Raw genomic sequence first — 27,019 nt, 5'->3', positions numbered from 1 at the left:
CAGCACCGCGCTGCGCTGCGTCCAGAAGCATCTTCCAGAAGCATCGCCCCTGCAGCCCCCATTCCGCCTGTCCCACCAAACTAAGGAGAAGTTAGAGTTGGAGAAAACACGTCTTTTAAAGGAACTTTCCAGAAGCAAGCAGGGGCCACAAGTGTAAGCAGCCTATTTACCTTTCACACAGAGTAAGACAGAATGAGCATCAAAACGGGCACCAGGGAATTTCTTTTTTCCCTCAGAACATTTTTTATTGAAGTAGCTGTATTATAAGATTATATAAGCATCAATGGGCCTCCCTGGTGGCGGGCGCAAGGGATTAGGATGCAACCTATGAAGCTGTCCGCAGACACTGCAGTATGTGTTCGATCCCCCGACTGGCCAGGGAGCTACCCACATGGCGCGGCAGACCTCTCCTGACTCACCCGCTGCTCCTCTCAGCAGTGTAATTCAGTCAGTCTGCCTGTTCTGTTCCCCACTCTGTCTCTAGTGAATCCCCTCCCCCCCCACACACACACACCCGTGGCCTGTACCCCAGCTCTTGTATATATAAATAAATCCTTTAAAAATATATATAAGCATCATTAAAGTCAATATGTGTCTACACTACACTAAATTCACCCATTCTATCCAGTTCCATCCTTCCTATGATATGTTTGATCCCTTTTACCTGATTTCCCCACCCCCTTTTCCTCTTCTTTCTGGTAACCAGGAATGTGTAGAAGCTTATTTTTATTTAGGGCATTGTTTGTTCTCTGCACACCAGGATGAGTGAAATCATCCAGTGTTTACCTTTCTCCAGCTGACTTGTTTCACTAAAACACTCCAGGATTTCATCCTTTATATCTGAGTAGTATCCTGCGGTGTAGACATAGCACAGTGAAGCAGAGTCTCTATATTCTTTATCCAGTCACCTATTGACAGGCACTTAGGTTGCTGCCAGTTCTTGACTGTTGTAAATAATGTTGCATTAAACTTGGGATGCATCTATCTCTTCAAATTAGTGTATTTATATTTTTCAGATAAATACCCAGAAGTGGGATAACCAGGTCAAATGGAATTTGCATTTTTAATTTTTTGAGGAACCTCCATTCTGCTTTCCATAATGACTGCACCAATTTACGCCCCAACGGAGAGCCCACAAGACTTCCTTCTTGTGGCTGCTGCTGCCAGGCGCTCATCCCTGCTCCCTTAAACTTGGAGCACAGTGGAGTCTACTCATGCCCCCAACAATTTTTGTAAAAATTTTAGTCTTTTGCTAAAAATGTAGCCGTATCAGAGGAGGATTTCCACACAGCACAGCAAAGAAAATCATTTAAAATGGAATATTAGTGTTTGCTTCGGCAGCACATATACTAACATTGGAACGATACAGAGAAGATTAGCATGGCCCCTGCGCAAGGATGACACGCAAATTCGTGAAGCGTTCCATATTTTTAGAAGGGATCATACTCAGCGAAATAAGTCAGAAAGAAAAAGAAAAATACCGGATGGTCTCACTCATAGCAGGAATTTAGAAAACCTAAATAAGGGACCAGGAAAAAGACTAATCAATACAAAGTAAAAATCAAAATCATAAAGCAACTATAAACCAGAGACACACTATGGGGGTGGGGGAAGAGGAAGGATTAGACTCAAAATAAGGGGGTGTACAATTGTATGGGGAATATAACCATAATGAAAATGCATACATTGTGCAAAGATGAAAAATGATGTAAGAATTATATAAAATAAAATATTTTTTAAAATAATCTCATTACGCCTTTTATAGGTATTGCATGTGGAAATGATAATATTCAGAATAGATTGTGTTAAATAAAAATGTTTTAAAAATTAAAAAAAATAAAATGGAATATTAAACAGTTAATTGAAAGCACTTAATTAACATCCTTCTTCCCCCTGGAATTTCTCATTCCTTTGTCCCCAGGCTCTCCTCCTGCCTCTCTCACCTGCCATCTCTTCCCCTCACTGCAGGGTCCTGCTCTGTTCACCCTGCAGAGCTCCCCTCTTCCAGTCCCTGGAGGCGCTATTCCCCACTGTATGCTCATGCTCCTGGCATCTCTTTCTCTGAGACCAGGCGCTACCCCCACCCAGCATTCTACAGTCAATCCAGACTCCACGTGGCTTCGTCCCCTAACCCTGCTCCTTTGGGAGTGTCTCCCATTTGGGTCGACAGCAATGTCACCCACCCAGTTATTCAGGTCAGAACCATGGGACTGTTCACACCCCATCTCCCGTTAACCACCCCCTCATATTCTCCATGCAGGCCTTCCTCTAGGTGCCCATGGTCACCCCCTGGTCTAGGCCAGCACTGCCTCTTACCTGCTCATTACCACTAACGAATCTTCAAGAAGCCATGCTTGTCCCTCCCCATGTCACCCATCACACTCCACCCAGAGTTAAAGCCCAACCTGTCACATCATACCTACATCCCCACGGCTCTTAGGCTCAGGGCTGAGTCCTTAGCTTGACCTCTGCACTCGCAGTCCGGGAGTCAGATTCCTCTCTAGTGCCCATGGGTCTAGAACTCACATGTTAATCATATTAACAAAATGGGCTTGTTCAGTCCTTCTGACTCCCCACTCTCCCTCTTGACTCTGGCTCCTCCGCACCTCAGATGAAATATCACTTCTTCATGGTGATACCCGCTGTTTCTGAGACAAGGCCTCCCGCCCTCCTATAGGCTCCGTGCCCCTGCTGTGAAGCTCTCAGGCTGGATTGCTCTGCACACTGTAGATTTTACACTAGACCACACATCCAGCAGGGCGGAAGCCACAGCTGCCTCCGTCACGGCTGCGTGCCTGGTGTCTGGCACCATGTTTGGCACCACACAGACACCCAGTAAACACTGCTGAATCAATTTGGAAGAGTGACAGCACTCGCCCCCATCCCTAAGCACTGACACATTTTCAAATGAATTGTGGCTTTATGCATATACCGGTGCCCTTCTGAGGCCGGGGTCCTTCTCCATGGAGGATGCGTGGATCAGGCAGATCCCAAGATTACATAAATGACATGGTAAAAAGAGTAAAAGTGAAGGCTAGATGTTGAAGGTCCGGGGGGCGGGGGGGGATAGGATAGCCCGATCCATTCCCAACTGTCATGGGTAATTTTCCTCACCTTTCTGAGACTCCATGTTCATCATTCAATAAAGACATGAATAGTGTTACAGAAATTCCATGTTAATTACACAAGACAGTACATATAAAATAACCTAACTTAGAGTATGGCTCATAATAAATATTCAAAATCTGTTATGGTCACTATACAGTAAACCCCCCACCCCCACCCCCCCATCCCCCCATCCCTCCACCCCCCCCCACCCCCCAGAGCAGGGATCCATGTTTGACCTGGTTTGAACTCGCTTTGAACTCAGCAGCCTCTTTCACCCATTGCTGTCAGCAGTGCCCAATGAGGGATGGCGCAGGTACGCTGTTACTTCAAAATTAACACTTTCCCCGATATCCTACCTTTGGAAATTGTTCACTTAAACTGTAGGGAAGGGACCTCCCTGGTGGCATAGGGGTTAAGTCTCAGCGCTATTACCATTAAGGCCAAAGTTCGCCTGAATTCGATCCCTGGCCAGGGAGCTAGCCCACATATGGCACAGCAGACCTCTCCTGTCTCACCCCCGTTGCTCCCCTCAGCAGTGTATTTCAGTCAATTCACCTGTTCTGCTCCCCTACTCTGTCTCTGGTGAATCCTCTCACCTCCCACAGCTCTGGCCTACACCTCAGATCGTCTACACAAAAATAAAAAAATTGTGAGGATGGGTCACCAGAAAGATCTGTCAGATTGGTCAGTTACTGAACAAAATGGAGAAAAGTAACTCTTGGCCACCCTATACAGCCTAGCAAAACAGACTGATGCATGTCATCACTCACCGCACCTGACAGCGTGCCTTTCTTCTTCATCTTGTGGCATCCGTCTGCCTTGACCTTGGCCACGGTGGATAAATAGGCCCTGGTGGCATCATATCCAGCTTCAAATAACACGTTCCAGTAGTGGACAAGGTGCAGCCTTGTCCAGAAGCTCGGGCTTTGGATCTTTGACAGAAGGTCTGTGATGCTGGTAATACAGTGTATAAAGATAAGTCATTTCAGTATTCCATGCCTCGAAGGCAGCTATTGCACTCACCACAGTCTACCAGCCTAATCCTAAAGTAGGTCACCAGATAAATATGTGCCCGTCACTCCTCAGTGTCAAAGCCAATGCCAAGCCTCTGCCCAAGAACCCCCTCTGGACAGGTCCTTGAATCTGCCAGCAGAGCAAGCCCCTCCCTCTCCTGAGCTGGCACAGCTCTGTACCCTTGCTCCAGCGAGGCATGTGCCACCCAGTGGAGCTGTTCTGGTCCACATCTTCCCCACTAAGGGTTTGGAGCTGCAGCCCCAGGCCTAGAGCAGCGTGGGAGACTGAGTGGGTCAATGATAGATGTTCGCTGGAGGATGTGTAAGAGGAAAGAGGAGGAAATGGGAGTGGAGGAGAGGGGAAGAGAAAGGAGGAAAGGGGAAGAGGGAGTGAAAGAGAAGAGAGAGAGAAGGGGAAATCAGGGGAGGATCTACCCAGAGAACGTGCCAATCTTTATTCCTGTCCAGCTCTCTTCCTCGCTCACAAGCACAAGGCCTCTTCGCTTTGAGAGGAGTCTATGTAACTTCCAGAAGGGCAAGAACATTCTGCAGAGCCAGGTGGTCGGATGGAGCCACCCCAGGGACCCATTAGGCACAGGAGGTGATGCCCAGGGATGGTCCCACCCACATGAAGGAAGAAGTGGGTGGAGGCATCATGTTCAAGAGAACCTAACCAGAGGGCCTGAACACAGCGCTGGCAGAAGCCAACCTAAGTCTGCCAAACACACACCAAAGGTCAGGCCCTACCTCGGACTTGAGAGGAAGCTGCTCAGCTCCTCCCAGCAGCTGCTCATCTTCAGATGCCATGGCAGCTCTTGATACACCCTCCAGAATGCAGTTTGCTGCCCGAAGTATCTGACCAAGGCTCCATGAAATTGTATTTTCTTGTGATTTGTGGGGTTCTGAAAGGAGTAGGGGCTGCTTTCTCTGACAGGCATGATCACACCTATGGAAAAATCCATTACAGTTGACAGCGACTGACTTCTCAGTCAATGAAAACACTAGAACCACAAAAGTCAGGTAGTTTGAAAAAAACCTGAAATATTAAAACTATCTTCTAAGTCAGGTTGCTTTTCCAAAGCATTGGTTACTGACCTAGATTTTCAGCAGCTTTAAAGTGTGTTTATTTTTTCAGTTTGAGTCTTCCCCCTCCCCCAAGGAAATATTTGCAGCCTACTTTTCTATTTTAAATACACACCATGGTTACCGCTTAAATAAGCACTTTCAAATATTTGAGGGCATGCATGTGGGCGACGTTACCCCACCGCCTGGCGCTCATTCAGGCCAAGGGGTAGCCGAGCAAACTGATGGTAGGACGGGTGATGGCCTGAGGAGCCGGAGATGGGGAACAGCCTGCTGGTGGGGCGTGAAACACACACACTCACTAAATTCACCACCTTCCAGGGCCTCTCCAGTGGCGCAGCGGTTGAGCTCTGGGTTGCGAAGCTGCCCGCAGCCTCTGCAGTGCCAGTTCGATCCCTGGCTGTTCCCCAGCCACCAGGGGAGGGTCCCACATGGCCCGCAGACCTCTCCTGCCACCCGCTGCTCCCCTCAGCAGTGTACTTGGGTCCTTCTGCCTGCTCTACTCCCCGCTCTGGCTCTGGCGAATTCTCTCACCCTCCCACGCTTCTGACTGTACCCAGTGCTTGTATAAATAAACAAAAATAAATCTCTAAAAAAAAAAAAAAAAACACAGCAAGAACTTTCCCTTCCTTTGAGAAAATAAATAAATAAATAAAATAAAATAATAATAATAAATTCACCACCTTCCAAGGGAGCAGTTTATGATGCCCCCAAATAATTATGATAGCAAAAAGATCACTGATGACAGATCGCCATGGCAGATAAATAAGGACTAAGCTTGAAATATGATAAGAACTGCCCAAATGTGATGAGACAGGACATGAACCCACGATACAGGCAATGCAGAGCTGAGAGACTGGCTTGAAGAACCACCACCAACCTTGTAAAAAGTTGTAGTATTTGTAAAAAGTGCAATGTTTACAGAGTGCAATAAAGCAAAGCACAACAAGACAAGGAAGGCCTGGATAACAAAACAAGGCCCACTGTTCTGACAGCCATTCTGCATTGCTGCTGGGGTGACTTCCAGAATATCTACCCACTGGGAGAATCTGTGTCAGCTGGTATAAACTGTGCAAGCTCGTGCAGGCGTGCGTGTACTGCTCAGAGCCCGACAGGAAGAAGACGACTCCCTCTTCCATGCGCTGGCACACCGTGATTATATGAATGCAGGATCTGGGCACAGGGTAGGAAAGTGGCTCAGCTTAGGGCATCAGCTGGGAAGTGGGAAAGCCAGGGCTCACCCCCATTCTGGCATCAACACCCCACTTTTAGCCATTAGGTTATAATGACTCCTTCCACTCAATACAGGCAGACAAATGGGTTTCGTAGATTGGGTTTTTGGAAGTTTGTATGGGGTGAGGGGTTTCAAAAAGAAATAGCAGGCTTTCTACGAGGCTCCCCAAGAGCCTGAGAAGGGTGAGGGACTTGAGAGGAGGGCATGTGTGGCCTCCTTTGATGAACTAGTTGCCCACTTTGATGAACTAGTACCTCCCTGGCACTCTGGGGACTGGACACGTGGGGACAAAAGAGAGGGACTCTGGCTTCAGGTAGGGGTTTTCTCACAGTGGGCCCCACATGACTTTGTGGATCCAATAGAGTGGCCCTGGACAGAAGCCTTCAGAAGCCTCTCAGAGCATAAACCCTGGGGAGATCAGCCATTGGAGTCAGGCTACCGCCAAGGACAAGTCTCAATTTATATCACCATTTTCATATGTTTAGAGAGTCAATTCCACTTGAGACATGCCAGCTACATGCTCTCCCTGGTAGGCGACTCTCACCGCCCCTTACCCAGGAGGTCTCTACACAGGTTCCAGTCTTACCCAGCAGCATGTGCTCCACGGCGTTTCTCAGGGACTGGTGCCGGAAGTACAGGAGGCCATTGGGCTTCTCCTGGACCCACTGCCTGGCAGCGTTGCGGAAGGCAGCCCAGTGCAACATCGTCACCTTGTGCCGATTCCTATAGCCCAGCATGGCCAGAAGCTGGAGTAACTCACCGTCGGTCAACCCGCCATGCGAGATGCTCAATAAGCACAGAGCGTCGGCCACCCAGCCGTTCAGCCCTATGGAGGCAACGTGATGATCAAGCTGTGCTTTCCCTCGAAAGCCTGGAAGGCCACAGCTTTGCAGAGGTCCCAACACCACCAGAAAGAGCCAGAGAAATGGCTCAGAGGACACAGGGGGAACTCGTGGGGACCGAGTCTCTAAGAGATGTGGAGCACAGACATTCTCTGCCAGAACGTTGAGTAGCTCCAAGGCTGTAAGTTCAAGAAGTGGGCGGGAGTTAGCTGAGGAGAGTGGCCTCCTTGCATTAGGATGAGGGAATGCAGCAGCGGGTGGCCGTAGATGGCAGCTTTGACCCAACAAACCAAAAGAGGTGGAAACATTGGCGTCCTACAGGATGCCAAGAAAGGAGGGACAGCGGTGTCTGTGGACTGTGTGGGGCCATGACCACCTCAGTGGAAGGCAGCAGGTGACAACCTGCTTGAGGATAAAACCTCAGGGCCACAGACACACAGGAAAGACTCTCATCTTTGCTTGGCTAGGAAAAATCCTGAATTGACTGAAAACGATTGGTGAAATGAAACTGAGTCAACCAGATCAGGTTTCTGCCATCAGTTGAACCGTAGAATCAAAAGAGATTGAGCTATAGAAATAATAAAGGCCTGTTTCTTGAATTTCTGAAAAATGTGACTGAAATTTGTGCCAAATATAGTTGTGCTAGCAGTCAGCACCACAGGTAGGGTTGCAGGTATGGCAAATATAAACACAGGGCAGCTAGTTACATCTGAGTCTCAGATAAACAACAAATTACTTTTAGATATAAGTATGTGCCATGCAAAACATTGAGATATACTGAAAATTATGGTAGTTATCTGTCACCCCAGTAATTTTGGGTGTAAGTATGTGCCCTGCAGTATATGGGACATAGTTATATGAAAAGTTGATTTATTGTTTATCTGGGATTTAAATTTAACTGGGCATCCTCTATTTTCCTGGACAACCCTACCCTAGGCCTTCCTCCCCAGGGCAAGGATTTGTCCATCACAGGTCTTTCTTCCTGTGGATTCAGAACAAGTTATCCGTCCTGGCCAAGGCCTACCTTCTCCTGAAGCCACAGTGTCTGAATTTGCCCTTGTTTGTTTAAAAGTCCAACTATAATCTTCAGTCCAGCGTTTCAGAATCAATTCCCACAGCTCCTGAAGTGAGATCACCTCCAGGTACTCATTCAGACATTGAAACTCATCTCGGTAGATTCTACATTCTTTCAATTCATTTGCTAGGATTGTGAGTTTTAAAGGACTCATGTTGGGTTTCTTCTTCAGAATTTGTCTGGTCCGCTCAAAGAGGTTTTTGTTGTGGGGAATGGAGAAGTGCTGGCAAAAGATGTTGAGTTTTGCTTCGCTGTCTCCTGTGTTACTGAGCTCCACCATCTTTACATCTGATCGGGCACACAGCGCCTTGTAGGACAGGCTGCAGGAGACGGTGCTCATGATAAATTTGCAATGAGGTGCGATTGAGGGGGGCAGCCAAGAAAAGTCTTTTGCCTGATGGAGAGAGTCAGAGACATTTGGAAACTGTAAAGACTTTAAAACTACTTGGAATTAAGCTATTACCAGTGACTTGGATAGTAAGCAATATGGTGACAAGAAAATACCAACCAAGTCCCTAGACCCAGACTGACTCACTCACCTACCTGTTATGAACTTGTGCCAATGTGAGCTCTAAAAAAAAGGTTCCCACAAGCAGGTAATTGAACAAAATCACAGACTTCTGAAGATGATCTACAGTGATGCATTCCACTGAAAAAGGAGGGATTGTGTGGAACTGAAGAATTGTCACTTTCTGCAGCCTAATTAAGTGGGTTTATCATGGGATAGTAAGACCTTATCCTGATGCCTTCATCTTTCTCATCTCTTTGCCTGAGAACACCTACTATCACACACGGACTGCTCAGGCGCAGGTAGTATGCTGAGTGTGTCTTCACTTCCTAACTGTATTAGTTACATTTTTTAATCTTATGATGCTTTTACTCTCTCAGGAACCATAATGATCCAGAGAGAGGCCATTTCTCCCAAGGCTGGCTAATTCCTGGGGGTAGTGTGTCCGGGTCAACCGCTTCACCTGCAGACCAATCAAAGGCAATTCCCACCCCCTGCCTTCTTATCTAACACATCCCTGCTCTAAATCACCCCAGGGTCAGGGACCAGACAACTAGAGGCAGGACCTACATCCCAAGTCCTCTGGCATTATTCACATGAAATCAGTCCTCAACTATTTCCTCCACCTGCCTTGCTTTCCCCATGGAGACCCCATGAAGGCTTTGGCCTTGGCTTTCCGGGAAACTAGCTCCTGTCCTCACCCCTGACCATCCTGTTACCTCCCCCTGGAGCTCTGGTGTGTGGCATGTCACCTCTCAGGAAACGAAAGCAGCACAGTCTCCTTTCAATGACACTGTCTTCATGCCATCACTCGGCCACCATCTATGAATGGAGTCCTGGGTATAGTTCTACACACTAACTCACTCAGTCCTCCCAACAACCCTCTACAAAGGCAGAGGAGGAGGCTGAAGCACAGCGGGGCTCAATGTCCTGTCTAATTCATCCTGATAGGAGGCAGCAGATTCAAAGCAAGGGCCTGGCCCCAGGGCACCTCCTTACCCAGCACTGAAACGCTTAGGGGAACTGCAGGACAGTCCCTCCTCCTGCAGAGCTCTGCCTGTGGCCCTTCTTGCAGGAAGCCTTCTCCGAAGGCCAACTCCTTCACTAGAGACTCTCACAACACTACATACTGATCCTGGGTGGCATGTCACAGTTGTAATTTTATACTTATTTGTGTGATAACAGCAATACCTGCCAATCCCTGCTGGAATGTGAGCTGCCTTTCTTTGCAGAGATCATGTCTGTCTCTGCTCACCATGCATAGTAAGCAGTAATAATTACTCACCACAGTAAGTGGCCAATAATTATTTGTTGAAAATGTGGTTTGTTGAGTGTTGCCATGTCTTAAATGAAAAAGCAGGATACAAAACATTATGGAGAGCAACTTCATTACAATAAACACAGATGCAAATATAGACATCCATAAAAAAAGGCTACACCCCAAATGTTCAACAGTGGTGAAACTGTGGATATATTTAACTTCCTGTTTTCTTTCTCTTTATCATATTTTCTATAAGAAACATATTACTTAGATAATTTGTAAGTGTGTATATTTTGAAGTTTTGGAGAAAATGCTTTACAACATAAACACTGATAACTATGTATGAGAGGGTCCATTAACACTTTAAAAGGGAGAAAAACAAAAAAGAGCGACTAATCAACAAGATTTGGTAAATTCAGTGCAGAGCAGGCAGACCAAAACACAAAACATGAGAATACAGCAGGGGCCCAATAATTGCCTGACCAAATTATAAAATAAGGGGCCAGAGCTGTGTGGGCATAAAGGCCACAGTTTCTGGAACCAGACTGCTGATGTGTGAATTCTGAGCATCCCCTAGCCCCCATTTAGCACTTTCGACCATCCACAGCCTCTCTCTTGGAGGGTGGTGGAGAGATTAAAACGTTCATATTATATAAGTATTTGTTCAATAAAATATAAAGTTGCAACTTTTTATAAGCAATACCAGATAGGCAATTAACTCCAGATAGGCAATGCAAAGGAAAAGTACAATGTACATCTTTTCTTTTGATAAGTATTAAAATAGGTATTATTTGGGCCTCCCTGGTGGCTCAAGGGGTTAAGTCTCAGCATTATGAAGCTATCCACAGCCACTGCAGCATGGGTTCCAGGCCGAGGCATAGCACATGGCGCAACAGACCTCTCCTGTCTCACCTGCTGCTCCCCTCAGCAGTGAATTTCAGTTGATCTGCCTGTTCTATTCCCCACTCTGTCTCTGGTGAATCCTCTCATTCCCCCACACCTCTGGTCTGCACCCTAACTCTTGTATGCATAAATAAATAAAATAAAATAGGTATTATTTTAAAAATACATTACCTTCTGTCCTGAAATCCCATAAATGCCAACCAACTCTTCAATTCCATCTAGTACGAGTACACATGGCTTTAAACTGATGGAAGCAATGAACACATCTACAAGTAGTGAAAAGACCAAGATGTTTGAGTCTTCATTAAGAATATCCGTTTCGAGCTGGGTACCTACCGCATAGAAATTTGCTCAAATTAGATGAAAATGTTTCCATGATAGCTAAAATATGTTAACGGGATGGGGAGGCATCGGGGGCTGGGGACAATGAATGCTGCTCATGCCTGATCAGCTGACGCCTATATGCATGTGTCTGATTCCCAGTCTCAAATTATTCCACCCAAAAGGGCTAGTGAGATTTACCAGCACATATCTGCTATACATTTCAGTAATTTAGATTAAAAAACATTTTGTACAGTCCAAAGCATTATTCTCATTTTCTGAAATACAAAAATAGATCATGTTACAAAGAGTTGGTTGGGAAGAGAGAGAAGTCAGGCTGTGAGCTCTGTGAAGTTTCACAGCCCCTAATCATAGGTGTCTGTTTAAGGGTCACAGCCATGGTGGGGGGGGTTGGACAGGCAGTGCTCACATTCAGCACCTCCCATCTGCTGCTTAATCTATTTGGTCTTAGCCCACCTTAACATAACCCAACCTAAATTCCTCCACCCACAGCATTGGTCCCCCTCCGACCTTGGATGCTGGAAATTACTTGGGGAGAGCTGAGTTATGAACCAGCAAAGGAAGTCACGTGAGTCAACTTTCAGACTGATTAAGAGACAGAGTTGCAGCACCCCAACTACCTCATATTTGAGAGCATTTTTCTACCTATAATTTCTATCCTGCTTTTATTTTTCCTAAAGCAATATTTTCCTTAGCAATGTAGCCATATTCTACTGTAGGATCCATATTATAGGATTTAGAAAATCAAGTGATACAAAGAAACTTTAATGGATTAAGATCCTTTTAGAGTTAATGAGAGTAATTATGCTTAGCAAATATTTATTGGTTGCCTATCATGTACTGAAGACAGGCGATAAATGATCTACAATATAAATTCAAGAGTTAAGGGAAGTGAAAGTAGGTTCTGTACAATAAAAAATAAAAATTCCTTTCAGGCAGAAATGAGTCTGAAGGCTAGTGGAATTTGATGGAGAACCATCACAATGAATAAAGACTTTGTGCAGAAGTCATTTGGGAGGAGCTTTGGAGAATGCACGGGCAGAGGCAAGGGCAAGGTTATCAAATGAGAAAGGCATTGACCAAAGGTCCAGCGGTAGGGAAATGCATGAACATTTAAAAAGCAGGAAGTTACTTGGAGGGGGTTGTGTGGAGGGGAGACTCAACAGGGACCTTCCAGGAATTCCAGACACCCTACAATACAGGGCAGTCACTGTCCCTGACTTTCAATGTTTGTCAGACGGTCACATAAAGGCACAAAAATTTTATCATTTCCTGTAGAAATCAATTTGATTTTGCATGTAAGTACAAAGTATTTTTGCACAAGTTTAAAACACATTTAATTTTCTAGAAGTATGCAACTAGGCTTAAATTGACAGACTACACGCAGTTTTGTCTGAAATGACACCAAGACTTATTCGCCATTTCAGAAAATCACAACCCTCATAGCAATATTGCTTATGATGTTTGAGCCTTGAATACGACACCCCATCTCAGTCTACAGTGGGAGCTACTGCTTCTGGGGTCGTGTCCAGTGTGAAGACAGCACCTACCTGCCTGTTCCACTGTCTTCCACTGGAGTCAGGTCTGCCTCCTTGACTAACTACAAGCAGTTTTCTTTCATCTGCTAGATCCCTTTATCTAACAAGCAGGGATGAGTGAGGGGCAGAAAAGTGGGCTTTGTGCTGGTGAGGCTTTTGGATTCCCCACTACAGAGGTCTCCACCTCACAACCCAAACAGGAGCTGTGCCTGCAGCAGGGGAGGAGCACAGGAAAGTGCTCTCCGCAAACAAGCTGAATCTGCTCCAAGCACTTGACCTCTGAGACCACCCCACCGCTTTGTTCTCAGCAGCAGCTCCTCCTCCTCTGCCCACACCCACCTCACGCAGGTGAAACCAGTTCTCTGAAAAGCCAGCCCTGCTAAACCACCCTGCGGCCTTGCGTACGTGTACCCCTTCGGCTTCCTCCTGGGGCTGCAGCCTCTTTCTCCAGCTTAGCGAGGAGTAACAACAAAAACAATAATATTCATGACAACTGGGTCAGGTACCATTTTATGTACTTTCCATCTATTATCCCTTAACCCTCACACAATTGTCTGAGGTAATCATGATGAATCCCATCTGACTTTTACACAGGAGAGTTGAGGCAGAGATTGCTTAATTAAACTGCCTGAGATCACACAGCTTTGGAGTAGCAGGGCCAAAATTAAAAATGTAGAACCCCAGCCCTGCCCCCTGGGCTCCTCCTGCCTTCCCAGGCAGGGTGTTCTTTCAGAGTCCCAGGTATTGCTCAGCTGTCACGCATTCACAGGCCATTCCTGAATCTATTCACTGTTGTCAGTCAAAAGATTTGTTTAAAAGATAGCAGCTGTGTTTATTAGGAACTTTCTGTGCCTAAAAATACACTCATTAAGATAACAATTCACTTTGGGAACATAATCAGCATCGGTGAGTAGGATGATTGAGTTTATATCATCAGGCGGGCCAGACCCAACACCTTTGGGATCCACCTGAGTCCGATTAGTCACCTTTTTATAAAGCCAATCACACCTGCTGCTACTGGTTTTGATTTTACGTGCTTTACCCGCAATGAGAAATGCAGCCGCTGAGAATTCATGCCCACATGTTCACCTTCTTTGCACACAGGCACCACACACACACAAAAAGTAGCTCAAATATCTGTGCCCTCATACAGAGATGATACAGCATTGCCAAAACTCACCCTGGGCCCACACTCAGTGCCCAAAACCCCCCATGAGTAGAACTGCTCTGCCTGACAAGGGCTGGGTTCCGCAAAGCAGAGTCAAACTCAAAAGAGTCAGTAGACAGCAAGTGCCTACACTCTGTGCCAAGCACTACACTAAGTGTCTGTTTTTCTAGCTTAATTAATCCTCTAAACTCCCTGTAACAAACTTTTTGCTATCCACATTTTGCAAATGGAAAAAATGAGCCACAAATTGTTAAAAAGAACTGGCCCACAGTCCCATAGCTAAGAAGTAGTGACCTGGGGTCTGAATGCAGGCAGTCAGGCTCCCCAGCTGCTTCTAGAACCACCGGATTGTTATCATTCCCCGTACACACTCTGCATCTTAAATATTACACATCCAAAGTAGAACTCTTGCTTCCCACTGCCCCACTCCCACCAGTGGTGCCCAGTGTCAGTGAACAGCCCTTACTACCCACCTAGTTTCCCAGAGCCCCAAGCTAGGAGCTCTCAATACCTGCCTTTCCTCAACTCCCATATTCAATGTCACCACAAATTCTCCATCCGTCCAAAGCCCTCTGCATCCCCAGCCATCGCCCTTCTCCAGGTCACCATCATCTCTTGCACAGACCATCGCAGTAGCGTCTAACAAGTGTCCCTGCCTCCGGGTTTGCTCCCCTATGTTCATTTTCCACAAATGATGGGTGATCTCTGGAAAAATACCAATCATATCAGACCAATCCCCTGCTGATGTCCCTCCACTGGCCCCCCCCACTCAAGAGAGTCCAAACCTACTATTCTGTCCTACAAAGCCCCCATGTGGGGTGGCCAATCTTCACCTCCTGCTTTAGCTGGTATAACTGCCCTGCAGCCCCCCACAGTCCAGCTTCCTTTTCCTTCTTCGCTCACTCAACTTTGTTTCCAGTTTGGGGCCTGTATCACCCTAGCTGTTCCTTCTGCCTGGAATGTTCTTTCTTCCAATCACCACATAGCCAGCCCCTTCTTATTCATGAGATCTCCCTGGAGTGTAGGAAAGATGGCTGCTGTCCTGCCAAAAGTTCACACACACCCCACCACAAGCTCAGCTTCCCATCCCCATCTAACTCCAATGTGGCTGTGTGGGCTCAGGGCAGCCAAGTTCTCACCAGAAAAATGGCAGCTGACGTGACATGTACTCTGCCTGGCCAGGACTCTGCAGGAACAAGGGTGCTTTTTCCACTCTTTTTCCTCTTCCTCTAGTCAATAAGCCTAGTCTCTGAGGCCCTCACACATGAAAGTCTCAAGGTGGACAGAGCCTGTGTCCCCAATTCAACACATGGAGGCCAGCCGCTCGTTACCTAGCCAGGAACCCCATACTGGACTGTTCCATGAGTGAGAACTAAACTTCCACTTGAGAAGCCACTGGAATGAAGGGTAGGGGTAGTAGCAGCTGACTCTAATACAGACACACTCAACCCAAACAGCCACCTGTCCCTTTATCACATTGCCCTGTGTGGGCAGTTGTATCCACGCTGCCTAGGACGGTGTACTGGTACATGACGAGAGAGAGTCACCTAATATTTAATAAGAGAAGGAGGAGAAAGGAAAGAGGGGTGGAAGAAAGGAAGGAAGGGAGAGAGGAAGGAAGGGAGAAAAGAAAATTAAATTTTTTTGAAAGAAAAAAAGGTATAAATATATACATGAGAAAATATGGAGTTTAGGGCCTTCCTGGTGGCGCAGGGGTTAAGACGCAATCTATGAAGAAATCCACAGCCACTGCAGCACGAGTTCGATTCCCGGCCGGCCAGGAAGAAACCCACATGGCAGGACAGACCTTTCCTGTCTCGCCCGCTGCTCCCCTCAGCAGTGTACTTCGGTCCGTCTGCCTGTTCTGTTCCCCACTCTGTCTCTGGTGGGTCCTCTCACCCCCCACATCTCTGGCCTGTACCCCAATTCTTGTATAAAAATAAATAAATCTTAAATTTTTTTTTAATTTTTTAAAAATTTAAAAATTAAAAAAAAAGAAAATATGGAGTTTAGATTGGAGCAAAAAAAAAAAAAAAAAAAACTATGTGAACAGAAGGAAGAACAACTGATTTCTAACAGAAACCTTCCTGAATGAATGTAAAAGTCTGATTCTATACCATAGTGTGCATGCTGCAATTCTGTGACGAAGTAATATATCACAGACATGATGTCACAGCTTTCGCAGGTGCTGCCCACAAAGTGAGAGATCAGCAGCACGTCCGGGTATTTCTTCTTGAAATCATTCACCCAGCTGGCAATCAGAGTGGACTTCCCACAACCGCGGTCTCCGGTCAAGAGCAAAATGGACTTGTAAGTCGGAAGGGAATTTATTCTGAAAAATAAAGGAGTAAAACGTAGTGAAGATGATTTATCAAGGAAGGAAGGGAAATTTTTCCTGTATATATTTGTCTCCAAGAGCTATGAAGTGCTCAAACTTTGGAGTCAGCTCCAAACAAGTCATTCACCTTCTGGGTTTTAGCCCTGCCCTGTATAATATCAGAAGAGTAAAGACATGGTCCCTTCCGAGGCTGTTCTAACTACGCAGATTTCAGGGTACTTGTCCAATATGAACCTCAGGTTATGTCAAGGGCTCAGCCTCCCCAGAGGCCCAGGGAGGGAGACTCAACCCTTTAAAGTTCATTGTCTTAGTATCTGTCCTCTCATTCCTCCCCAGGGCCACAGCTGCCACCACAGACTGGTCCTCCATACAACATCTTAGGAGATAATTTAGAAATCAGAGCACTCCTGTGCCTAGGAATCCCATCAATCCTGATGACTGTGGTCTAGAAATTCAATGAAATGGCCATCATGTCAGTGACCCACATATAACTAGCCTTCTCTCCTACCAGGGTGCCCTGGCCTATACAGTACTGCAGAAATAGGATTTTTTGAAGTGGTATAAACTTAATATAACTGGTCCCTCTGCTTTCTTTTTAAGCAAAAAGCTTCTGGATAAGCAGGGGATTCCCAGGCCCCTGGGGATCACTGCATATAGAATCCAGTTCTGTTCTTTACACAGCTATGATTTAATAACTCTGTGTCTAGTGATTTTTCTTTGATGTAAGTTCCATGCAGGGAATTACCAGGCTCATTTACTCGCTACTGATAGTCAGCACCTGGCATTAGCATGGTACTGGATCACAAACTGTTGAATAAGTACATGAAATAAAATAAAATTAAATAAATAAATCTGACATTCAAGTTCAGCAAAGCAAGAAGATCAGTCTGAAAATCCACTAAAATAGAAAACCAAAGGCGGGATTATTGAATAGTAGTTATTCCATGAGAATTCCATGTGTGATAATAGGAATTAGGAACTGACGCCTTATTGTTTTGATTATTTCACCATCAAATTTGAATGGCAGGGATTTTTGTCTCTTTCGTTCATGGCTGTATGCCCTGTGTCTAGAACACTTCTTGGTTCTTAGCCGGTAAAAATACAGAAAAAGCACAAATATAATACATGCCCATAATTAGACTAGGGTCTTAATGATTTCTTCTCAAGAACAATTAGAAAATGAAAACTTTTCAATCTGCTGCTTTCAAAATTGAAAAAAAAAAAAAAAAGAAAGAATGCTATCACTCTAGAAGGTTGGTCATGAAGACAATGCTTTAAAACTTCTAGAACGCCTTATTCTGTTGTCCTGCCCACACTACTCAGGAACTCCGAGTACAAAGCATTGTTTCCAAATGGCAAACCAAACACAACCCTAAATGTCCACAAAACTCATCTCAGAGGATTTATTTAAGTGGATTTTTACTGGGCACCTTTGGAGTTGTTTAATCACAGTAAAGCTTATTAAATTTCTCAGGCACTCTGAAAAACTTAAATGATAATGAGATACAATTCACATACCAAAAAATTCCCAGTTCTGAACTACAGTTCAGTGGTTTTTTAGTATATTCACCAGGTAGTAGAAACATCACCACTATCTAATTCCAGAACACCATCAGCATCCCCAAAAGAAACTACAAACCTCTTAGGAATCATTCCCACACACGCCACCCCCCACCCCCCTTCCTTCCCTGGCAGCTTTCTCTTTGGATTTGCCTATTCAAACCTAAGAGTCTTAGCACATGGCCTGTATGTCTCAAACTCTGTAAGTCTTAACAATCCTGACTGAGTACTATGTTGTTTAACCAAATAACTTCTCTTCCTCTAGCACGAGTTTTCAGAGTCACAAGACGGCCCGTTGCTCTGTGGTGGGTAGGCTATCTTGGGGAGACTAGGGCAGGGGGTGCAGGGCAGCCCTGACCATTCCTGCCACTAAGGATTTACTTCAAGCCAAAAAAGTCCCACAAAGTAAATGAGATCTGTGGTAAGGACTGGAGGGTGAGGAGAGAGGACCTAAAACTGTTCTGTAAACCTCCCTATTTCTAGGGATGAGACTGGGGAGGGGGGTGTTCTCCTTGGAAACCCGGTTCTTCATGTCCCAGCCTTTTCGTACCTAAAGATGGTGAACAAAGTATGTCACCAACCAGGGTGGGAAAAGATATGGGGGGTTCCATGTAGAGGACAATGGAAAAACAATGAAGGAGTGTGGACAGTGGGTAAGAAAACGCGACCCTTTATACAAACACAAATAACGATATGGCCCGTCCTAGACATTTAACGTGTATATACTACTGTACTGATGCATTATTCACATTGCCAAGTCCAATCTCTTTTCCTTAAAGTAACTGCATCATCAGGAATTACTTTACACCAACTTTGATCTATGGGGAACAAAAAAAAGGTAAGCCCCTGCCCTCTATTTTTACCCAAGAGTGGCTTTCAGGGGGGCTCTCTTACAGGAAGGGATGGGCAGAAAGCCATTCCAAATTGGGGAAAATCACATTTACTGTTTTTCTTGGAGCCCAGTGAAATGGCTTGGGATTTCTTGACATCTTACCTGAGAATAGACTCTAAACTGGAACCTGAAGCCGCCCTGTTAAAATCGAATTCCATATCCTTTAAGGCAAATCTTTCCAAGATGTCAAAGATCCTGTTCGACTCCTTGGAAACAACAAATACTCGCTTGCATTTCTCAATAAACTCTTCATGGTAGAAACGATCAAAGTTGTGCTTGTAGTCTTTACAGTCAAAGAGATAAGTTTTAATATTTTAGATTTGTGGTTTTGCACTTTCGATTATACATGGTTATTATGAGTGCCCAGTGAGGATCTACCCATCTGTATCATTATCACCTTCTTTCTCCCACAGTGCCATATTTCACCATCCATTCCAAAATCTACTGAAGGCAAACTACAGGCAAACCGTTTACTCTTTTTAATGCCATTTGTCCATGAAATCCTAAGGCAGGCTAATCAGGAAGGCTCAATGCTAGGACTCTGAGTCACTTATGCTGGACTTGAACCTGGAACTGCTATAGCGTCTTCTCATAATGGAAAAGCAAGGGGTGAGTCAACATCAGGGCAGCAGAGCCAGGCTGAGAAACAGTGAGAAATCAGACCCTGGGACCACCAGATAAAGCCTGATCTGAACCAGAACTAATCCTGAACTTTAAAGTTATATGAACTGGGGCCTCCCTGGTGGCACAAGGGGTTAAGCACCGCACTATGAAGCAATCTGCAGCCTCTGAAGCATAAGTTCGATCCCCAGCCAGCCAGGGAGCTACCCACACGGCACGGCAGACCTCTCCTGTCTCGCTCACTGCTCCCCTCAGCAGTGTATTTCAGTCCATCTGCCTGTACTGTTCCCCACTCTGTCTCTGGTGAATCCTCTCACCCCCCACACCTCTAGCCTGTACCCTAGCTCTTGTATGCATAAATAAATCTTTTTAAAAAAATAAATAAAGTTATATGAACTAATAATACATTCCCTTTTGGTTGAAGCCATTTTGAGTCACTTGCAACTAAAAGAGTTATAATTGATATAGAGCTCTTTTCCAGACTCCAGAGTGATTTGACTTACAGGCAGAGATTTGTTAGATCAGCATAGGTGGAATTTCATCCCAAGCACTGAATTTGAATGACTTTGGGGTGATCAGCTTTCTCCTGTTCACCACAGATACATCGGCTCCCTATCAAATTACAGGGACTATGCCTGCCTGGTCCCTGAAAGCATTTGAGAAGCACCACCTGCCATCATTTTGCACTCTCCCATTAACTGGGCCCTTATATCAGTAACTCATAAACTGGTTTTGGGTCACTGAATTTTTTGAGAATCTGATCAAAGACCCAAGCCATCTTCCTAGTTCCCAATCCACACCTATGCATAGAAATGTTCTACTTCTCATATAATTTCAATTTCACAGATCTGACCAAAGGTCTAGGAAAAGAATCTCTGCCATACATTGATATTGCTCTTCCCTTTTTAAATTGGTCCATGTATACAAGACATTATTTTCAAAAATAAAGGTAATCATTTTGAGGTAATATGATGCCAAGCAGTGCTTTTCAATCTTTAATGTGCATGCCACTCACCTTATCATTAATAAAAAGTAAAATCTAACTCAGGTGACATGGAACAGAGCTGAGGATTCTGCATTTCTAACAAACTCCAAAGTGATTCTGAGGCTGCTGGCCATGATTAGCTCTACTACCCTCTGAGTAGGACGAGACAAAGAAAACAAGCATCAATTCTGGAATCAGAAGGACCCAGGTTCACATCCTGGAATGATCCCTCACTGATGCTGTGACATTGGGTAAGTCACTTAACAGCTCTGCAGCAACTTTTCTCATTGGTAAAACAGGAAGTGTAGGGCCTCCCCGGTGGCGCAGCGGTTGAGCGCTGGGTTACGAAGCTGCGCGCTGCCTCTGCGGCCCCGGTTCGAACCCCGGCTGCTCCCCGGCCACCAAAGGAGGGTCCCACATGGCGCGCAGACCTCTCCTGCCGCCCGCTGCTCCCCTCAGCAGTGTACTTCGGTCCTTCTGCCTGCTCTGCTCCCCGCTCTGGCTCTGGTGAATTCTCTCACCCTCCCGTGCTTCTGACTGTACCCAGTGCATGTATAAACAAAAACAAACAAACAAACCAGCAAAACAAATAAATAAAGCATGCCTCTATAAAAAAAAAAAAAAAAAAAAAAAGGAAGTGTAGTATCTACTTTGCGGGGCTTGAAGACCAAATGTGATCACACACACAAAGGATAACTAATAAAAGTTACCTCTCATCCCCTAAGATGTGGCTTTTTTTAACTTTGGGGGCACTGACATTTTGGGTTGGATACTCCTTTATCAAGGGAGCTGTGCTGTGCTCTGTGGGATGTTTAACAGAATCTCTGGCCTCAATCTGTTCAATGCCAATAGCTTTCCCCCAAATGTGACACCAAAAATGTCTTCAGACACCGCGAAATGTCCCTTAGGGAAAAATTCAGCCCCTGGCCAAGGACCTCTGTTCTACATTCACATGTTAACTGCCAGATAATTGGGGTCTTCTCCAAGATCCCTTATTCCTAGGTAATCTGCCATGATCCCTGATGTGCTCTTATTTTCAGTTTCAAATTTTTTCAAATGGAGAAATGCATGTTTCCTAGAAAAGGGCTTCAATTTTAAATCCTTAAAAAGTATTTTTCAATCATTTTAAGATTCCTTTCACAAAGGAAGACACACCAGAAACATTCACCTTACGCTGACAATACACTGGCTGTCCCCATATTTACTAACCTGTATGTTCAGTCATCAGAGAGGTTGGGTGAAGTTTTTCTATCACACCCAACCAGTCCTTGAAAACCAGCTCACCCAACTCACTGAGATCTTTATAAAACCTGACCGGGAGCCCTCTGCTAGTAATCTTGGCCTTCAACTTTTCAATCTTTACTTTCTCCTCATCACTTGTCAGGGAGCTGGAGGGAAGAGTCTCCTCCTTGTCATTGTCCAAAGTCTTCAGCAGTGTGGCTTCCACCCTAAAGTAAAAGTACTGGAACTGAGACTCGTTCAGAAAGGCTGCCTGGATAATCTCGTACTCCACCAGGCTGCAGTTGGGATTCTCCAGGACCCAAGGATAGCCATTTTTAGCAGCCACGTAGAGATTCTGTTCTACAATGGATAAATTTGACAAGTCAGTTGCTTTGGAGAAGGTGACAGGCGAGTAGTCGGCACAAAAGTCCCCGTATGTGTGACCCAGTACACAAATGAAAAAGGGAAAGCAGCTGTTCACATAATCCAGACAGAGTTTCAGGTGCTGGGAGTGGAGACAAGAATGCTGTCGAAAGCGGCTAGAAAGGAAAGGTGCCTGGGTCTTCAACCCTGACCACCTCAGGTCCACAGCTTTGAAGTAGGTGCCCCGGGAATTGCAGAGTTTGTTCAGCTGAGGGAAGATGTTGCTGTCCAAAAAGTCTCTCTCTTTTTGACAATCATTCAGAGTCCAGCAGATATAAGGCTGAATGGGTTTCTGGGGCTTTAGAACAAATCGGGCACACTTTACATTCACATTGGCCTCCCGGCTCATTTCACTTTGCTCAGCCTTGGCTTCCTGGTTAGACTATCACAATTTTTTTCCTGGTGCAGCCCCCCACCTCCACTGCTTCTGAGACTTCCTCCTAAAAATGTTTGTTACAAACAGATTGGAATCCAAAATGGCTTCTTTCTTATCGATGTTTTTGACGTTAAGAGATGCCAACCAAGAGATCAGAGTTGAAAACAATGCAGTTTAAGTTAGGACTGGAAAAGAAAAAAACACATTCATTCAAGATGACAGGAAGTCCACGTCTCCTGACCTCCCCTCATCTTGCTGAAAAGCTGAGAGCCATGAGGTGTGTGGGGCACTGGACATAAGGCCTTCCCATCCTCCAACTTTCCATCTTCCTTTCCCCGTGTCCTTTGGCCAGCAGCTACTTCTGCCCCTGTGAAACGGGAAGGTATGCAAGGGAACTTGCTGACAGTGCAAAAGGAAGAGAGGCCCAGAAAAAGATTCTAATGTATCTAGGAGCAGAGCAAGCCAAGACCCGTGACTGTGACCAGAAGCAAGAATGAAAACAGGGGCTTCCCTGGTGGCGCAAGGGGTTAAGTCGAAACCTATGAAGCTATCCACAGCCACTGCAGCATGAGTTCGATTCCTGGCCAGCCAGGGAGCAACCCACATGGCGCAGCAGACCTCTCCTGACTTATCCACTGCTCCCCTCAGCAGTGTACTTTGGTCTATCTGCCTGTTCTGTTCCCCACTCTGTCTCTCTTGTATCCTCTCATCTCCCACACCTCTAGCCTGTACCCCAGTTCTTATATACATAAATAAATAAATCTTTTTTAAAAACTGACATCCTACTAGATACATAAGCAAAAAATACAAATAGGCAAAAAGAAAAATAATAAAATACAGGGGCCACCCTGGTGGCGTAAGGAGTTAAGCACCGCACTATGAAGCAATCCTCAGCCTCTGCAGCACGAGTTCAATCCCCAGCCGGCCAGGGAGCAACCCACATGGTGCAGCAGACCTCTTTTGTCTTGCCCGCTGCTCCCCTCAGCAGTGTATTTCAGTCAGTCTGCCTGTTCTGTTCCCCACTGTTTCTGGTGGGTCCTCTCACCCCCCACCTTGCATCTCTGGCCTGTACCCTGAAAGGTTCGGCGCAGTAAAGAAAAGGAGAGCCAGGCTACATTTCTCAAAGGGAGGGAAAGTTTATTGCGCCCCAGGCAGACCTCACGCACCCAAGGTGGGGGTCAGTGAAGCCGCGCACGTTGTTAGGGGGAAGCAGGGTTTTATAGGGTGAGGAGAGGTCAGGTGGATAGTTGGGCTCGTATGGCGGGAAAAGTTTGTAGGGCAGGTAGAGGTTCTTTGTCTGAGATGAGACTCGTAGTGGGAGGGGGGAGGCTCATTGTCTGAGTCCTCCAGGCAGGTATCCGTATTCCTGCCCCCCAGGTGGGCTTCCGGGTAGGCTTTTGCATTCTGGCCTGCTGCATGGACCTTTCATACCCCAGCTCTTGTATGCATAAATAAATAAATCTTAAAAAAAATACATATTAAAACATCTTCAACCTTTCTAGAATTCAAAGATATTTGAAAATAAGCAATAATACAGATTATTTTTAAGTATAACTGTCTAAATATTGATGAAAGTTATGTCACATATAGCTGTGGTAGTATTATAAATTGGTGATTTGGGAAAACTATTGGAAGGTACATTTTGAAAGTAGATAACAAGATACTTCAAAATACATTACAATGTTTATAATTTTTTAAAGATTTATTTATTTATGCATACAAGAGCTGGGGTATAGGCCAGAGGTGTGGGGGGGGGCGGGTGAGAAGATTCACCAGAGACAGAGTGGGGAACAGAACAGGCGTATCTATTGAAATACACTGCTGAGGGGAGCAGCAATAGAGACAGTGGAGGTCTGCTGAACCATGTGAGTAACTCCCTGCCAAGGACTGAACTTTTGCCAAAGTGGTTGGTGATAGCTTGATAGCACTGAGACTTTAACCCCTACACCACCAGGGAGGCCCCAGCTCCACTGTTAATATTTGTTAAAACTCTATAAACAGAGAGCACTATATTGCTCACCCTGTACTCCAAGAACCTCATATAATACCTAACACATACAGGCCTTCAACACTCACTGAATTAATAAGTGAATGAACAGTTGAGTGAACCAACCAACCCACAATTCACCTTAGTGCCAGCCCCATTTCTTAATGTTCCCAAATGCCAACTGCTTTCCTGCTTTGATCTCCCCAATCTACATTCTCCTTGTAGCCTCGCTGCTGGGCTAGGACTGTCCTGCGAGTGAGCTGTCTATTGCCCCTACTGGCACTTCCTAGCCTAGATTTTTCCTTCCAAGTTCAATTTACAAGGTAGGGTGCTATCAGGTGGGGTTAGTATGCTTAAGAAGAAGCTTAAAAACAACAAAGGCAGATGTTTCTAGTTGTGACATAAAGTGTGAAAAGGGAAAATATGAAACTAGGAAGCCAGGGAATCAGATCTAAAAGTAAGGAGCTTAATAATCTGGACTGTAAATTCTGAAGGAGGTGCTAGACCAGGTTAGGAACTGAGGACCAAGAATGGGTCAAAAGTCAGAAGAGATGGAGACCACAAGAAAAGTAGACAGGCAAGGAACTGAGTGAGCTGCCCATTCCTTTCACAGGGTGAAAGGAGAGAGATCCTGCCTTAAAAGGGGAGAGCTGAGCCAGACAACTCCCAGCCATCTTCTGCCCCTCTCTTGCGATCTGCCTGCTCCATACATTGCCACCATCATCTACAGAAATACCTGCCCCCACAGAGTGGATCTATTTTAGAGGTCATATCTCATTCTCAGTTTCCTCCAGGTGCAGCACCAACTCCCCCCACTGACCAGTTAAGACAGAATTTGCAGTTTCAGAACCGGTGATTTATTTATTTAGAGGTAGAGAAAAAGGTGAAGCAGTTGAGTAATGCAATGCAGAAAACGCGAAGTCACCTTTCTCTAAAAACAAAAGCAAAAACAAAAAAAAAATAGACACGGATTAAAACAAAAAAACACAATTATTTGAGATTTGTGAATGTAATTCACACCCTACTCTTCAAAATAAAAAAAAAAAAAGCGCAAGCACAGAAGCATTAAAAAGGTTTTGTAAGCTACTATTTGCTTACTAATAACAGATGTAGAAAATTTGAGCAGATTTAAATATGGAACTACCACAATCTGTAAACACCAACCACAGACTCAAGATAGGCAAACCTCATTTGGGGAAGTTGTAAAAAATTATGATCGACTGTCACTGAAAAGCTTGTCTTCAGGAATTCATATGACCATCTGAAAACAAATTCGAAGTTCAAGTTTCCTGTAGGAAGCAATAAGAGAGTGTTTTTGTTGGGAATGGGGTGCAGGTGGGAAGCAGGGCAGCTACGTGAACACTGGGTTAAAGAGACTTAAAAAGCAGTGTAGTGTGAGACTCCCTCACAGGAAAGACACCTGGCGCTTTAGGGTTTTCTGAAGGCTGACTGGGTATTTCTACGAAGTTACCAAGCTGCACTCCCGCTCTATTTGCAGCCCCACGGGTTTTGCTTTCAAATACCTGCAGGTGTATCCTCCTGCACCCTAATCTACAAGTTGTTTGGGGTGTTTCCCCCCAACCCCCTTTTCTATGCTTAACTACCTGCTGGCCACCAGACTTACAGCAGGGACGCAACTGTATGGGAGTCGAGGGCATCAGCATCGTTAGAAACGTCCCTGAAGGGTAGGGGCTGGGAGAGGCGGGAGGTGGAAGGCCCCACTCCCCTCTCCTGGGAACCGAACTGGGGGGCCTGGAATTCCGGCCCCAGAACACGGCGAGGCAGAGAAGATTCCGAAAGCCGGAGCTCCGATTCCGAGAGGCCGGCCCTGGCACCCCAGACGGCCTCGGCCCCGGCGCGGCGGCTTTCCGGAGCTGTTTGTAAAGGCCGTGCCCACGGGCCAGCCCTGGAACAGCGGCCTAGCTCGACGGCCGCCATCGTGGGTCGCAAAGGTTAAAACTCACGCTGAGTTCCCACTGGGACCCGCCAGGAAAAGGCGGAAGCCAGGGTCAAGCGACCGAGCGGCTCCAGAGGCCAAAGACTACAATTCCCAGCATTCCCTAGTGTGTCACCGCTGGCACGTTGCATGTCGGGAACTGCAGTTCCTCACCACCCCGACGGAAGCTCCCCGGGAGGATTCTCCGCCTCTCGCGTGCTTCCCTCCTCCGAGCAGCACGACCACGTAGAAAGCTGATGGCGAACAGCATCGCGCTAGACTCATTCTCAACGGGATCCCGCGCGGACCACCCGGGAAAGTGGGGAAACGCGTTGCCATGGCTACCGTTTCCCCTGGTCACGGAATAAACGTTCTCCAGGCTCCGGAAGTAGTTCTCTGGCGACCTCGCCCCGACAAGGGGCCGCGTTCCGTGCTGACGTTCATTGGACGGTTTCCCGGCGAGGCCAGGGCTTCCCTGGCGAAGAGGCGGTCCCGCGCGAGAGGGGCCCGCGGAGCCCTGTGATTGGAGGAAAGGGGCTCAGCGTGACCAATCGGCGGGAGCCACGCTTCGGGCGCCGGGTACCGCACCTGGACCGCTCCGATTG

General features: G+C 46.0%; 1 protein-coding gene and 1 non-coding gene across 7 annotated transcripts in view; one reads left to right on the top strand and one right to left on the bottom strand.

Moving 5' to 3' along the window:
• Positions 1-26,887, bottom strand: part of LOC119247363 (putative tetratricopeptide repeat protein 41) — a 54,775-nt gene extending 27,888 nt beyond the window's left edge. For 2 of the 6 annotated variants that reach the window (XM_037513743.2, XM_037513749.2), the window contains exons 1-9: positions 26,103-26,407; positions 21,681-22,676; positions 18,968-19,148; positions 16,193-16,407; positions 11,199-11,359; positions 8,305-8,749; positions 7,025-7,264; positions 4,869-5,067; positions 3,884-4,062 (exon numbers count right to left, since the gene is read on the bottom strand). In XM_037513743.2, the coding sequence (XP_037369640.1) occupies positions 3,884-4,062; positions 4,869-5,067; positions 7,025-7,264; positions 8,305-8,749; positions 11,199-11,359; positions 16,193-16,407; positions 18,968-19,148; positions 21,681-22,464 (2,404 nt within the window). In that variant the 5' untranslated portion in view covers positions 22,465-22,676; positions 26,103-26,407. Of the gene's footprint in view, positions 1-3,883; positions 4,063-4,868; positions 5,068-7,024; positions 7,265-8,304; positions 8,750-11,198; positions 11,360-16,192; positions 16,408-18,967; positions 19,149-21,680; positions 22,677-25,664; positions 25,768-26,082; positions 26,408-26,442 lie in introns of those variants that run through there. The other 4 variants (XM_037513747.2, XM_037513746.2, XM_037513745.2 and 1 more) reach the window with 4 other exon arrangements.
• LOC119248545 (U6 spliceosomal RNA) lies at positions 1,326-1,432 on the top strand. The gene has a single exon (XR_005125968.1). It is a non-coding gene; the product is annotated as a U6 spliceosomal RNA (small nuclear RNA).
• Positions 26,888-27,019: the final 132 nt, after the last annotated feature.

Source organism: Talpa occidentalis, unplaced genomic scaffold, assembly GCF_014898055.3.
Source record: "Talpa occidentalis isolate TD23 unplaced genomic scaffold, MPIMG_talOcc4v2.1 talOcc4.16, whole genome shotgun sequence".
Lineage (NCBI taxonomy): Eukaryota > Metazoa > Chordata > Mammalia > Eulipotyphla > Talpidae > Talpa > Talpa occidentalis.
The sequence above is the reverse complement of the archived record's forward strand: the minus strand, read 5'-3'. Positions and strand labels throughout refer to the sequence as shown.